The following is a 16,429-nucleotide window of genomic DNA, read 5'->3' as shown; positions in this document are numbered from 1 at the left end:
TTTGATAACATAGTTCTTGTTAACTTCTTAATGTCATAATACTACCTGAGCATATGTGTGAAAGCATATGTATGAGAGAGCTCAAGCACAATGTTGTTATATGCAAACATGCAATTTAGAAACTACACTAATTAATTTTGAACTGATTGTTTCTAGTGGAGGAGGATGTTGGGATGGTAATGATTCCAGTAGTGCGAAGACATGGGAATTATGGCTTTGTGACTGCAGATTTCATATCTAGAAGTATTTCAGCACTTCCTGATGGTATTGACTACAATATAGCAAACAATACAGTGATTTTTCATCATGGCCAAAACCAGAGTTTTATCAATATTTTAATCATAGATGATGATGAAAGGTAATACAATTAAAGGCTTCTATTTTATCACTCACTACACAATGACTATTCAGAGAACGTGTTTTGTAATATGATATGTGTGCAGTTTAAGCAGAGCTGCAATTTATGATCGAAGAAAACTGCTACAGCAACCAAACATGTACAATATCCTTGGCTATTTAAAAAGTAATATAAACTTTAAGTGGTATAGCAAGTATTGATAGTGCAGAATAAGAGGGAAAGTTAGTATCTCAAATTGTTCTCTAGTTATCAGTGGCTTTTCCTGTAATTTTTTTTCTTATGCAAGAACAAAAATGGTTATCTCTGCATATACTTTAAACAAGCTGCAGTTACACATAAATTAAATTCTGTTAAAATCAGACCATACACAGCCAGCGACATTCCTTGGCTGAAGTTTACAAATTTAATGTGGAATTATGTCGCAGTGTTGACATCAAACTACCAAGTATTCAGATTTCAGTGAAATTTGTGTGGAAGCATCATGTTTGGAAGCAAAAAAGTATTTTCTGTTATCTTTGGAACAGAGAATATGCTGAGCATTTTGAAATCCAACTAACAGGAGCCAGTGGGGGAGCAGTGCTTGGGCTCCATCTAGTGACCCAAATAACAATTGCCAGGAGTGATTCTCCACATGGAATTGTTCGATTCCTCAACCAAAGTCGAATAATTCTCCCAAATCCTGATGTAACGTTGATACTCTCCATGGTGCTGGAAAGAACAGGAGGATTAATAGGAGATTCTCAGGTATGCCCCCCTCTATTTGTTTTTCATAGGGATTAACATGCTTTATAACGAATGAATTGCAATTCACACTCCTTCATTTAAGCCCCCTGTAAGATTGTGTTACATAAGGATGCAATTTTGAATATGCAGGCGTAATTTCTGGTCCACTTATGCTACTGAAAATAATTCAATCTACAAATGACTTCTCCAGTTCAGCAGCAGCATGGGAGTAATACCGAAGGCTCAAAGTTGCCTATGTAAGCGATACTGTGGTAAAAAGAGTCCTGCCAGTATCAGTGTCCTGTAAGAGATGCTGAACTGCATTACCACTAACTGAATGGAGTCAATCTAAATTTCTTCCCAGATTTTATTCCACCCTTTATTCTGATTGTTCCTCAAGAAAGTGCTTTTTACATCAGTGTATCATCAGCTATAAAAGTGAGCAGGCAGATATTAGTAATAATGTGAAGACTGTATTTGCTAGTATATGATTTAACATTAAGGAAATAAGAATAAATTATAACATTTCATTATTAATAAATTGTACATTATCACAGTTTACTTTCTGCCATGTGCTATAAATATTGTTTCATTATCCTCATAGCCTTGTTGTATAAACAGTATCTCTTCTTTGTATAGATACTCTGATTTAATGAGTCGAAAGCGTCACTTAAAAGCCTAAGACAAAGTGCTATAGGCAGATGAGTACAATTTAATATTGGATGTTTGGCAGGTTTGGAATCGAAATTCTAAAATGTTTCGCATTCAAATACTTGGGTCTTCATTTGAGGCTGATTTCATGTGTCAATACCTTCTTGTCGATGTTATCTACTATGTGAAATTCTTCTCTTTCTTTCCCTGTGTATGTGTATACACACACACACACACACACACACACACACACACAGCCTGCCTTCAAATGATAGTGAAGATGCTATTATTTCAGTATGGATTTGGCCTAAGCAGTAACTATGTGTTCCCCACCCCTCCCCACCACTTTTAAGGCTGTTTATGCTTCTCTTTCTGAGTGTGGCCAATTGCAATTAATGTACTGATGTACATTTAATTTATTTATATTCTTTTTTAAAAATAGTCATTAACCTCTTGATGGGCCCACATGGGTAGAAAATTGGAGTATGACTATATATATAAATGAATTGACAACTCAGCTCCTATAGGCTAAGGTTGTCTAAGTACTAAGTCTAAGTGCTCATCAGATGAGTTAAGCTCCTGGCCATGTTTTACCTACCAATAACCACAATCCTTCATCCCTCTTCAAGTAGAGGCTTCTGGTAATGTTTCATAGATACCATGATTTTTTGTCTCTATCGTGACACATTTTGAATACTAACAAATGCTATACTTGAAAAATATGTCTTCCACAGATTAATTGGGACATTCTAGGACCTAATTCAGAGGTCATTTTGCCTGCTGTAAACAGTGACATTGGTGACCCAGTGAATGGATCATTTTATTTTGAAGAGGCAGAAGGAGGTCTGCGAAGCATCAATTTGGAAATTTATCCTCATGAAGAAGTTGAAGTTCAGGAAACATACATTATTAGACTGCATGCTGTGAAGGGTGAAACTGAAGTGGATCCCAAGGCTGCCAGCATTACACTAATAGTAAATAATACCTATTTTTGTTACTGACAACTTCAGTAGGGCTTATTGAAAAAAATTGAGCCCCTCTCCCTTTTTCCTGCCTAACAGTAAGCAAGCAGTTGCTCGAGGCTTTGTGACAATATAGTTGAACAAAAGCATGCACGTGCTTTATCTTAGGAAATTGTTGGGATGTTTATACTAATATGTTCAGCCACTTGCAGCCATGGTCATTGTATGCTTTGTCTAATCTTTTTTCTGTCAGTTTTCTTTCTTCATAAACTAGGTCAAGTCAATAATTCTCATCAATATTACAGTTGTTACATCACTGAATGTTTCTACCTGGTAGGATTGGGTGTCTCTTAGCTCCCCGACATTTAACTTGCTCTTCTGTGCTGGTTGGTGTCACATCCTCAATCCTTGACAAACACTGTGCAGATTCAATAGCTTTAGTTACACAAAATCCCATTGCTGTCCAACTTGAAATAAGAGACCAGACACATATATGGGTTGTAAAATGGGCCACTTTATTGAATTAACCTATTTAACTGTCTTCTTGAAAACCTGTAAAACTTTAAGGGAGCAACCTGGTGCAGGAGCAGCTGTGGCAGGTGGTCTGTTCCTCAGACCGCCTCCTCAGCTTCCCCTGGGTGAAACACCTGAGCTCCGTGGAAAAACCTATGACGGTTGCTCCCCGGCTAGCTCACATCTGGAACGCCAATCTGAGATTTCCTCACTCAACTCACAGGACCTGATTGAGAGTTATATCCCAGGTCAGCCCTAAGGAACATCTCTTTCCCTCTCTTCTTAGTCACAAGACTTAAAGAGAAAGTTTAAGAGGCCTAATCTTCACCCCAAGCAGGTGCCATAGGTGTTCACCTGACAACTAATTCTCACCCCATCAACAGCCAGTGACCACCTATTTAAGTCCACACTTAAGCCTATTTTCCAAGGCCCCAAACAACAGTGTGAGGTAGATGAAAAACCCTTGGAAAGGGGAGAAAATTCCTACCCGGTCCTTAATGCGACCAACACAGCCACACTGAAGTTGAGGGTGGCACAACATTTGCAAAGAGGATTAAGGAAGGGTGGTGCTGGCTTAGATAGACTCAGCTCCATCCCCAACCCTTCCCTGATGTGAAGTAGAAACACCACCAGAGGGCAGCAAACGCACGTCTCCAGCCATGGTGGCCCAGGACACATGGATTATTGCATCTGTCACAAAATGTCATATGCTGTTATTACAGATCTAACACTCCCATTTACTACTATGCATAGGTTTGTTTGTTAAATGGTTATATCTATTTCTGGATATAGATTAAACTTTACTTATTTTATTACATTGTATTGGATCTGTGATCCATAAATGTCCTTGAGATTTAATCTATCATTACTGTTAGGAATAGCAAGCACATTTCTATACCGCTTACTGATGTATGAAGCCGTTTACAATGTGTAAGCTAATTGCCCCAACAAGCTGGTATTCAATTTAGCAATCTCAGAAGGATGCCAGGCTGAGTTGATCCAGAGCCCATGGCTGGTACTGAGCTCACAACCTTGTGGTTAGTGAGTAAGTGGCTGTAGTACAAACATCTAACCACGATGCTACCAGGGCTCCATAGCCCTGGTGGCACAGTGGTTAATAACAACTGTAACAACTCCATAATAACAACTGTTGTTATTACTATTATTTAGACTACTTATACCCCTCTCTTCTGCCACGAAGACTCTTCAGTTGTTGTTTTTAATGGCAGCCTCACCCCATTCTATTACAGATTTGCTTTTGGAAAATTGTAGTGGTTTTTTGATATACAAATTTTTTATTCAGAATGATACCATTAAAAGTGTTGGAAACTGAACTGAATAAATGGCAACAGCTAATAAATATATTCTGTAATGGAGGGAAAAGAACAAGATTAAATAAACAATTTTGGTATAAAACACAAAGAGAGGGAGAGTTAGGCCTTCCCAATCTAAGAGGATATTATGAGGCTAATCAATTGAGATCTGTGATAAAAGGCATGTTGGGTGGGATAGATTTAGAGTGGTTAGAAGTATATATAGAGGAAGTAGATATGAGAATATGGAATATCTTTTTAAAGAACTCTACTAGGAAAGAAATAAAAATTATTGGAAACCCACTTATGAAAAATATAATAGAAATATGGTATAGACATAAAAAGGAGTTAATGAATGAAGATTCAATAATAACACCAATAATAATGGGAAAGAAATTCCCAAAGAACTTGAGAGGATTCTTAGATAAGGAGTTAAAGGAAAGGAAAATAGACAGAATAGAAGATTGGATAGATGTAAGAATAGAAAAAAGAAATATAAAAGAAAAATTTATGGGAATAAAAATTTTATGGTTTCACTATATGCAAATAGAACAATGGATTAAAAACTGGAGGGAAAGGAATATAGAAAAGAAAAAGTATATACAATTTGAACAAATAATTCAGAAAGGAAGAGAAATGGAAGAAAATGAGAACATAAAAGGAATTACTAGTAAAATTTACAAAATGTTGATGGAGAATAAAGGAGGAAAAATAAAAGAAAATACTCTAAAGGGATTATGGGAAGAAGAATTAGGATGTAAAATAAATGATAAAGAATTGGGATAGAATTTGGGAACAAAAACACCTGAAAATTTTATTGGTTCAGATAAAAGAAAATTATTATAAGTTGATTTGGAAATGGTATCTGACTCCACTGAGACTATATAATATTAACAAGAATAATTGAAAAAAATTGTTGGAGAGGCTGCCAAGAAGTATACATAAGTGGTGGCAATGTAAATATGTACAAAATTTCTTGGGAAAAGTGCTACTAGAAATAGAAAATGTTACGAATATAAAAATAGATAGAAGACCGAGTACTGTATAGTTTTGTTATCATTAGATAATTCAGAGAAATGGAAAAAAAAAAAAGATTTGGTAACAAGTTTGCTCACAGCAGCGAGATTAATAATAGCAAGGTGTTGGAAAATGAAAATAGATGTAGAAGTGGAGGATTGGTACAAAGAGGTTTAGAAATTAGCCATCAATGATAAATTGACATGTAAACTGAAAGTAAAGAAAGGACTATGGAAAAGAAATGACTGAAGGGATTTGGAAAGAATTTATTGAGAAAGTACTGAGAAAAGAAGGTGGAAGATTACCTCCAGAAGACGAACTGAAATTTTGGATGGAATATAAGGATGGAAATGGCTCCGAGGAAGGGGGGCACTGAGGGGTATATAAAATAATGTGTTAAAATTAATAGAATGTAATAGAATGTAGGGAGATATTTGTTTATGGAAATACTATAAAAATTAAATTTTTTAAAAAAGGAAAATTGTAGTGTTTTCCCTGTGACTCAATGGGGTATTTTTCTAGTGATACTTTCTCTAGAGATATTTTGGGTATGCAAAATTAGTTGCATTGCTCTTTTAAGCCTAACTATATGCCATTTAAAAAGTATACATTGAATTTATATATTATAAATTATTATTTCAACTATCTGAATTTTCTCTGTCCCACAGATAGGGAAATCCACTGATGACTTTATGCTGTTTTATATGTTTTAGATTCTAAAGTTTGGTGATCCTAATGGGATTGTGCAGTTTGCTCCTGAATCCTTATCCCCAGTGTACTATGATGAGCCATCAGCATCTGAAGGGCCATTGAATATCACACTTTTCATAAAGAGAATACAAGGAATCATGGGAAACATCACGGTAGTTTTATGTTGATACTTAGTTGTAACTGGAAATTTTTAAGACCTCTTTAGATCTCATTATGTCTTTGAGGGTGGAATTAGATTTTAGAGAAACATCAGACTTTTTTGTGCTTACTTCCCAACTTCTGAATTGACAATCCTGATTGACTGGGAGGTTTTAAAATATATTTCTCCAGTAGAAAGATCTGGAAGTCAGAGGCATTCACAACTGACAACTTAATTTGGACCATAATTATGATTTGAGAAGCATATGTGGGAGCTGAATTTGTTTCAGAGAACTGTATTTCTTTTAGAGAATTATATTTTCCTGTATATATGAACTCTATATTATATCTAAAAGATACTAAGTTTCACCAAGTTTTTGATCAAAGTTTTTTTTTTAAAAAATACTTTATTCCAGGTTCACTGGCAAATAAGTAGTGATTCCGATACCACGGGTGATTTCTTCACAACCACTGGCTCTGTTTTAATTCCTGATCAACAAAGGACATCTGAGATTGTTATATCCTTGTTACCTGATGATCTGCCTGAAATAGATGAGCATTATGTGTTGCAAATTACTTCAGTAGAAGGAGGTGCTGATGTGGATCTGGAGAAAAGCATTTCTAAATTCACAGTCATTGCAAATGATGATCCTTATGGAGTATTTGCCTTATATTCTGAAAAGCAGTCAGTAATGGTGGAGAGGGATCTTAGCCGCCACATCCAGATTAATGTAACTCGGCATGCAGGGACTTTTGCAGATGCTATTGTAGAGTATCAGATTTCGTATCCCAAAGAAGAGAACCTACTTAAAGCAGCCAGTGAAATAGGACAACTGCAAATTAATGAAGGTTCCAGTTATGGAGTGAAAACAGTGCCACTACAAACCCAGGTCTGTAATTTCCCTTCACCTTGCAAGCCCCTTGAAGCTCTTTATTGTATTGTTTGCAACTGTTTTGAGTAAGCAGCACAACAATATTTTGTGAGCAATATCTCTTTTTATGCCCTCAGAGATCTGGAAAAACATGTATTTTCTTTTTCTGCCTTGTTTAGTTATTGTGACTTGGTTTTTTAAAAAAAATATAGTTTGTTTGTCTAATTGTCATTTTTATGTATGTTTTATGTTTTTTAATCTATAAAAAAGAGATGCTGCCCAAAATAAGCTTTAAGATGGATAGAGGTAAGCTGAATTTAAAAGCCAAGTGATGAGCTCCTAAGTATGCTGCCATCTAATATTAGTTATTATTTTAACATTGTTACCTGTTGCTATCATTATTTTGGATAAGGTTTTGTAAAACTGCTGTTTTGAAATGGTTCTTCCTCAATAAGAACTGCTAAGGATTTGTTGTGTGTCTCCTTCTAGGTATTTCTTTTCTTGGGCTTGAATTTTACTTTGGAATTGAGCAATGTAACCCTTTTTAATGTCAGTGCCAAGATTGTGCCTAAGATTTTGGAGACAGCAATGTCAGTCTCTGTTCCAGTTCCCATGGAAGCTGCCAATTCTCAGGTAATGAGACTTAAAGTAGTGTAGTGCCTTTACCACCAGAGGGCAGATTACAGCTTTCTATATGTACATAGCCAATATTGTTCAGAATGTTGAAGCATTTGAAGAAATTACTTATCAATAAAGAAGTGCAAAACTGGACAGTAGTCCTTCTTTAATGTTCATCTTTCTTTGCTTGCTCTGGGTCTAAGAACATCTTACACTGAATCAGTACTGTATATTTTTCTGGCTCAAATACTGTCATGATACCTCACAAAGGCAAAATCTAGTCATTCTTGCAACAGTTTTGGAATATATAGCTTAATAACATGATAGTTTTTTTTCTATGTGTTTCCAGATACTGTTATCTACTTTGGCATATTTTCATTAGATACAGAATTCAAAGATATAGCCGTTTTTGTCCGTAGAATCACTATGTAGAGAGATCTTGTAGCACCTTTGAAATTAATCGAAAGAAAGAAGTTGGCAACATGAGTTCTCTGAGGAAGTAGACTTTAGTCTATGAAAGCTCATGCTGTCAACTTCTTTGTTTCAGTTAGTCTCAAAGGTGCTATAAGATCTCTCTACATAATCATTCATTAGATATAATTAGATTATGTGAGAATAAAAATGACCTGCTATCTTATGTTTTCTATTATAATTAAACCTGCATGAGTATGTGTTTCTTTGTAAATAATGCAATGCTTCACTGTATAGAATAATACTTTGTGTTGAGGTGTCAGTGACAGCTGGAGGTTTGTGGGCCCCATCAGGTTTTCATACATTATTGCACAGCTGCCCCTTTGCTGGATCACCTCCCCATCTTTTTGCTTTCTTTTTTATTTTTTTCTGTTTAAAAGCTACACATATTTTTCTATTAAAAAGCATCCCCCAAATGCTACAAGCTCATGGGCTGGATTTTCCACAACCTTGCTGTACCCTTGCTATTAATTCTGGAGTTCTGATGCTTATACTGTATATAATTCCAAACATTTCTGGCAATAATAACATGTTTCCCTGTTTTGATAGGTCGCCTTTGATTCTGTTATCTTACAACTTACAAATATTACAGCAGGGACAAGCCAAGCACTGATAACTCGAAAAGGAGCATATGGCTCTATAACAGTAGTCTGGAGTTCTGGATATCCAGCTGACCTTAATCCAGAGTATCTTCGCCCGGGCAATATTACACCAGCTTCTGGTAAGTGCTATATTATTTGCTGTCCCTCAAGTTTAGTAGGCAGATCAAAGATGTATGATAAGATGTTTACCAAGCCCTGTTGAAAGGAAACTGTTATTGTTTCTTCAAGGCTGGTCATTATCTAGAAAGTTAGATAATAGAATTTACTCCATCAGAACTCTCAGTTAGATCTGTCACACTCTTTCTTATATAATGACTGGGACGGCGGCTGGGAAAATATAATGGCTGAGACAATTCTAACTTTAGTGTTCAGTTGTATATCTTTACTCTTTAGGATCCTTTCTAGTTCTTTCATAGCTTCCCTTCCCATTCCTAGTCTTCTGTTCTTATCAATGTCTGATCCAAGGTACAGAAACAATTTTTATTTCCTCATTGTCTAAGATGAATTTATGTAGGCCACTCCTCCTTCTTCTGAGTCTAAATCTGCTAATCTTATGATATGTTCTGTGTATGAGTTGAACAAATAGAGTGATGATATGCAGCCTTGCCTGACGTCTTTTTCAATTCTGTTTCTCCATATTCTGTTCTGACAGTAGCTTCTTGTCCTAAGTACAGATTTCTCATCCGGAATATCAAATGTGGTGGCACTCCTATGACCTTAAGAGCAATCCATAGCTTCTTGTGATCTATGCAGTCAAATACTTTGCTACAGGCTATAAAGTACACACTGATTTTCTTCTTGAATTCCTTCACGTACTACATTAGCCATAGTATATTTGCAGTATGGTCCCTAAGTGCCTGTTCCTTTTCTGAACACCACTTGTATCTCTGGAATTTCTCTCTCCATGTATGATTAAAGTCTATGTTGTGGAATTTTGAGCATAATTTTGCTTGTGTGGGAGATTAATGCTATGGTCCTATAATTGCTGCAATCCTTTGTGTCCCCTTTTTTCTGGATGGGGATGTGTATTGATCATTTTCAGTCTGTTGGCCACCCTTTTGTTTTCCATATTTGTTGACATATATTAGTTATTCTTTTATTCGTAAAATGCTTAAAATTTAACATCCCTTTTATTCTCCAAAATCTTCCTAGAAGTATGTTCAGCATATGAGAACTTCAGTGGGTAGGAATTTGTTGAATTAGAAAAGGGGGATTCCTGGAGTGGATAAAAGAAGTGTGCTCCTATTTCATTCTTAGCAAGACAGCTGATAAAACTTAATTGCTTCATGATCTAACATTAAATGATTTTTCCTATTCAACTATCTACTTGTTTACCAGTCATTCTCCCCCCCCCCCCCATTATCTTTTCTCAGGCACTGTTAAGTTTTCGCATGGGGAAACAAACAGAGTTATTTTATTGCATGTTGTTCCAAATCCAAGTAGTCCTGAGGTGTTTGCTGTGCATCTTTCAGCTGTGCATAGCAATGTGCCTGGCGGAGCTCGTCTAAGGTAAGCAAACTAGGATGCAAAAACTGTGAACTAACTCAGGTATTAAATTATATCTTTTCTTCTCATGCAAAGAACACCTTACATGGTTTTCAAGGTAATCATCCATTAAGGCCCTATAAATTGTTTTCAGACTGTTCATTATGCAAACATACCCACTTGCATCTATAGATATAAGCTGGTATCCTGTTATTGACTCCAGTGGCATACAATCAACTTATGCCATTATAACCCACTTCTTTGGTCATTGTGGGAGATTGGAATTTCATCTAAACACCGCCCTGCCCAAAATAGTTGGAGCAGCAGAGACATGGCTAGTTATTTAGATGGATGCATAGCAATAACATCACATTTCTCAAGGAACCCATAAGAGGTCCCTGACAATGCCTGTTGTGCTGTGTCCTGCTTAAAGGAAATAGCTGGACACATCTCTGTTGCTCCCCTGACTCTCCACTGGAAATGACTGTCTTGAGGGGGAGGGCTGCCACACTGAAAAAGAAGCTGGAAGCTTAATTGGGAGATCTGTTGTAGTGACATGACAGAGACATGTCTCCTGATGCAGGATCTTGGAAATAAATATAGAATAACAGACCTCCACATCTCTCTCTGTGTGAATATGGTCACCCAGAATGACTGAATTCATTAACTAATCTATCCAGTAAAATGAAAGTCTCAGATGAATCCAATATGCAGGTGTTTTATCCTATTTTTGGTTTGTTTCAGCAGTTAAAGATGATTTTCAGAAAACTGAAAGCCACTTTTGTTTTGTTTTTTGCTCTCTTCTTTTATAGATCAGACCACACTGTTGCTGAAATTGAGCCATTGGGAATCTTTCAATTTGCTCCTAGCTCAAGAGAAATGTTGGTAAGGGAAGAAGAGCAAGCAGTCAGGTTATATGTACAAAGACTTTTTGGTTACCAAAGCAACATTACAAAACTGTTCTATCAGACAATTGCAGGAAGTGCCAAACCAATAGATGACTTTGTACCTGTTCTTGGTGGAGAACTTGTTTTTAGGCCTCTTCAGGTTGAAGCTGTGTTTGAAATCTTGATCATTGATGACAACATTTCAGAAGATGATGAACTATTTTTTGTGAATTTAACATCTGTGGACATTTTAGCTATACAGCAATTTGACCTAATCCAGAATCCACGTTTGAACCCAGAATTTAATGTTGCATCAGTTACCATACTGGCCGGGGATATCCATCATGGAATTTTAAGCCTTGGACCAGCTGTTATTTACACTGAAGAAGACACAAACAACAGCACAGTTCTGATTCACATTAGAAGGACTCAGGGGTTTGTGGGAAATGTCTCGGTCAGTGTTAAAACATTTGGTGGAATAAATGCTCAGAGAGGAACAATTCCATTCTCCTTTGAGGTTGTGGCTGGGATTTCTAACATAACTTGGGCAATTGAAGGGGCAGATTTTGAAGAGCTGGCTCTATCTGTTGCATTAGTGGATGGAGAAAGAGAAAGCCAAGTGTCTGTCAGAATTCTTGATGATGATGAGCCTGAAGGACAAGAATTTTTTGGTGTTATCCTTTCTGACCCTCAAGGTGGAGCTCAGATTACAGAAATGATGGATGAATATGGATTTGCAGGGTTTGCCGCAATAATTATCAAAGGTACTAGTGTTTTGATTTGTTTTTAACTCAGAAAGCAGCTTACATGATATGAATGTGGTTATTTATGCAGCACCTTCATTGCCTATAGTTCTTCATTGCTTTTCAGCTTTTTGGCTGAAAATTTAGGAGAACATAAAAAAAAAACAGTCTTAGTACTTTATGATGAGATGAGAGAAGGAATTTCTCTCACTTTCAATATAAGACTGTTTTTTACTGAATCTTAACTTCCATATAAAGTTTTTTTTTTCTATCCTGCCCTTCCTTATGAAGAGCTTGGCTATGACTTTAAGAAAAAAACACTCTTGGCAATATAGATTTTTTAAAACTGTAGTTTAGCTGAGAGGCTATTTCATTAAGTTATTTTACTTCATATTTTTACTGTATATTTTATGTGTGTTATCTCCTGAAAAGGCTCTCTTTCCATATGTCATATGACCTGAAAGTTTCCGGTTGAGCTTCCCAGCCTGAATAGTAAGAGTAAATGTGGACTAGTAAAGAACTTGGATCTGTGTTTGACACCTGACACTTTTAAATTTAGGTCAAGAAATGGACTTAGAGGCCTCATATGGTGAATAGGCTATACCTTTTCCATTCCTGAGTTACAGCATCAAGCAGTTTTTATGTTCAACTGTCCATTTTGATCAAGTCAACATATCCTTGCCACTTCTTTTGAAAACCCTGAAGTATTCCTTAAATCAGCTGAAATGTTAGTAGATTTTCTAAAATCCTGATGAAAGTTCTACCTATTGTCATCAACCTGCAATACCATCCCAGGTTTATGTAACCAGTGGTTTTTTTAATGACTGATGGTTTAGTAAGCAAATGCTGTTTCATCTACAAAAGCAGTGTGGTTATTATAACCAAACAAGCCCAACAGAACCCCTATTGGCAATATTAGTCATCCAATATTTCTATTGTAGCTTTACAAAACAAATCCAATTAAAATATTAAGACCACATTCAGTTTCTTCATCTATGCAATAATATGTTCTTATTCAGTTTTGTATAAGTATCTCTATTTTTGTGTGATAGGAAAATAAATGGACAAGCATGATTTTCTTAATAATTTTAGATTTTCCCTTTTTCATATAGGAAATGATCTTCAGAATGGAATTCTGGGATTCATTGGAGAGGCACAACATGGCCTCCTGCTTAATGAGGATTCTGAGAAGAGGGAGGTGCAACTCATTGTTACACGGCAACCAAACAGGTGCAGGCAATGGCTGGTAAAAAGTGCTGTCCCCACATGCACTAATATGCTGTATTGAAATCAAGGATGCTGCTATTAGCAGAAGAGGTTAACATGGAATTTTATAATAAATTTTTCCCTTTATAGATGCTCCAGTAGTTTACTGCAATCTGGCAGATCTTCTTCACAAATTTAGAAAATGATTTAAATCAGTCAGTCAGTGTACTAGAACTGAGCAAAAATGAGAGAATTGAACACTTTATCAGCCTAACTCATATACATAATAGCAGAGGTGTGAAATTAATTTCCTTCCTATTTACATGCACTTTTGATTTATTTCTGACTTCACTAAAGATGCAATAATCCGTTAGATAGGACCAGAGGTTCATAGTGCACCTGATCTCAGACTCAATAATAATCTTCCTTGAACCCCACTCCTAAGCGGGGATCCCGTCCATTATGTTTAGAGCTGAAAGTACTAAGATAGAATGAGGGCTGAAAAGATTGCTCAACTTTATTTGAGCAACCTTTCCGAAACTGCTGAAGAGTCATTTCCCTATCTTTCAAAATGCTGAATGTGTTATTTTAAAAAGTTGAGGATCTCTTAACTCTTTTCTTGAATGCTTATATACATGTAGTCCAAATCAAAGAGTAGTGGATGTTTCAGTTATCCTTCACTTGTTGCAGTGGCTGGCATTTGCCAGTCAATTTGTCCTAGGGTTTGTTAGAATTCAAAGAGTTTCTCATAATCTCTCTTATATCCTCATATGCTACTTAGGATGCATCTACACTCTAGAAATAAATACAGTTTGACACCACTTTAAGTTTTCAGCTCCATCCTATGGAATAGTGGATTTAATTTTACAAGGTGTTTAGACTTCAGTGGCAAGAGGTCCAGTGCCTTACAAATCTACAAAACCTAGGATTCTGTAGCTAGAGCCGTGCCATTAAGTGGTGTCAAACTGCATTGTTTTTGTTTTGATACACCCATAGTGCCTTTATTCCCTGGAAGTGACTGAATGTCACTGCCCTTCTTTATTTGACATGTTAAATATAGAAGAAATTAAAACATTTTCAAAAATTTGACAGGGAGACAAAGGTAGAAAACATCACAGGAACGACATGGTCCTGAATCAGCTAAGAACATTACAGAAGACCCACACATTGAATTGTAAAAGTCAAATCTATAGGCTCTTTAAGGTATCTTTGAATAGCCTTAGGAAGCATGCCACAAATGATTTTTGTTTTTTACTTCTTAAGACAGTATTCTGCCTGGTAAATTTGGGAGCACAGGAGGGAAAGCTGTGGATGAAGTATACACTTCCTTATTGGTGCTTTGTCAGTGTATTTATTTTTTCTTCATTGTTGATAGGGCTTTTGAAGTGTGGAGATCTCATTGCGTGTTACCTTTAATCGAACATCTGTTGTCCTGCAGAGAATGGCACAGTTGGCAAATGAGCTGATGGCTGTCCAGAGGAGTTACACTTGTAATGTTGGTCAAACAGAATGCACCATTTCTATTGAGATCAAACCAGATAATGTGAGTACTTGTTATTATGGTATTGTCAACATGGGCTGGAATGGTTTTCTAAGGAGTCCCCAAAATATTACCCAGGCTGCAAGTGGAAATGTTGTTATCAGGGTGGGCAAGGGGAAGCTGGGGAAGCAGATGTTTGCTTGCTGACATTAGCATATAATTGGACTATTGGATCTGTCCATCCCTTGTGTTCTCTGTGCAGACATGTTATGCACAGGATTATTTCCACTGTATGCTTTTCAAAAGCATACAGTGGAAAATTTCTAGAATTTTAGGTATTTCACTAGCTAAGAACTATTGAACTGGTACAAATGTCTTTAAATGGAGACTCCTAGAGATATTCTCTAGGACAGTGTAAATGATTTTCCACTCAGTTCTGTTTTGTCATTCATGCTCAGAAAAGGTAAATCTCCAGATTAGCAAGCCAAATTTCAGCCAGTACTGACTTTAGGTCAGGAGTCAGGAGTACTATCTGAAATTTGGCTTGCTAATCTGATTGCCCATCCAGTTTTTCAGTGGTAAAACACTCTACTACGTTAGCTTTTATGGTCAGGTTTAAAAACTTCCAAAACTGTGCCTTGTAGATTTAAACTTATTTTTAAGGATCCATTTTATAGCCTATTTTAACCCAAATTCTATTTATTCCATCTCACCACCACAATAGCCCATGTGAACTCTAATTTCACAGGCAGTGCAAGTTGACCTCTTAAATTCCCCAAACTTCCCCATGTCCTTCACAGACCTAAGAAAGATGGAGTGTGACTGAATTACACAGATATAGCAGTCTAATGAGAGTACATGGTTCCATCTTAAAGAATTACTGGATTTGTAGCTTGGAAAGATATTTGATTTTTTTGTTAGAGATTTCTAGAGTTGTAATTCAAAGAAGTACACTAGACTTCTCTAACTACAAATAGCAAGATTCCATAAATTGGAGCCATAACAATTAAAGTAAAATCAAATTGTTTAAATGTATGGTGTAAATATACTCATAGACCTGATGTTTTCCTCTTTCCATTTGGGGTGGGCTGCTTCTTTAATCTCATGGATTTTGGGTTGTCTCTCCTTCAGGATCCTCATAACCATCATCTTATATTTTCACCTGCCTAGCAAAAACTACACTTTCTTCCTATAACATGATGTTTTTAGGGCCTCTTGAGTCTCCATCCTCATATTAACTTGTGTATAAATTGATCTTTCTAGTGGCATCATAATTACTCATTGGGCACTCACTGGGACCTTGTCCACCACAATGGGGTGAAACAGACTGCCCAAAAAGGGCAGATTGGGGCCACCCCAGTGCTGCTTGGCCCAGAGCCGTATCAACCACATGTTTGCAACCCCAATCCTCCCTGCTGCCACAGTTCCCAAGCGACCTCTGAAAAGGAGTGTTTTTTTCTCCTCCTTTTCAGGGTGGCTTTTCTGGATTAGGACAGCTTGGGGACGGCTTCCACACAGCTTGGGGGTGTGAGTTATGTAATCGCCATGCCCTCAAGCCACATGAAAGCCAGCTATTTTCACCCATCTGTTTCAGACCAATGTGTATTTTCCTTAGGACAAAATGTTTATGTGTCCTGGTGTCATATTCCTTCCTTTAAGGTATAGGTGGACAGCTGCAC

At 36.7% G+C, this 16,429-nt stretch overlaps 1 protein-coding gene across 1 annotated transcript in view; it reads left to right on the top strand.

Annotated features, from left to right (window-relative positions):
- Positions 1–16,429, top strand: part of ADGRV1 (adhesion G protein-coupled receptor V1) — a 384,090-nt gene that overhangs the window by 190,909 nt on the left and 176,752 nt on the right. The window contains 11 exon segments of the mRNA XM_042447787.1: positions 157–358; positions 883–1,102; positions 2,467–2,706; positions 6,251–6,400; positions 6,803–7,276; positions 7,748–7,891; positions 8,897–9,068; positions 10,323–10,458; positions 11,247–12,085; positions 13,177–13,306; positions 14,657–14,813. Of these exon segments, the coding sequence (XP_042303721.1) occupies positions 157–358; positions 883–1,102; positions 2,467–2,706; positions 6,251–6,400; positions 6,803–7,276; positions 7,748–7,891; positions 8,897–9,068; positions 10,323–10,458; positions 11,247–12,085; positions 13,177–13,306; positions 14,657–14,813 (2,864 nt within the window).

This window comes from Sceloporus undulatus, chromosome 2, assembly GCF_019175285.1.
Source record: "Sceloporus undulatus isolate JIND9_A2432 ecotype Alabama chromosome 2, SceUnd_v1.1, whole genome shotgun sequence".
Taxonomy (NCBI): Eukaryota; Metazoa; Chordata; class Lepidosauria; order Squamata; family Phrynosomatidae; genus Sceloporus; species Sceloporus undulatus.
Note: the sequence above shows the minus strand (reverse complement) of the source record. Positions and strands in the feature narration are given on the sequence as shown.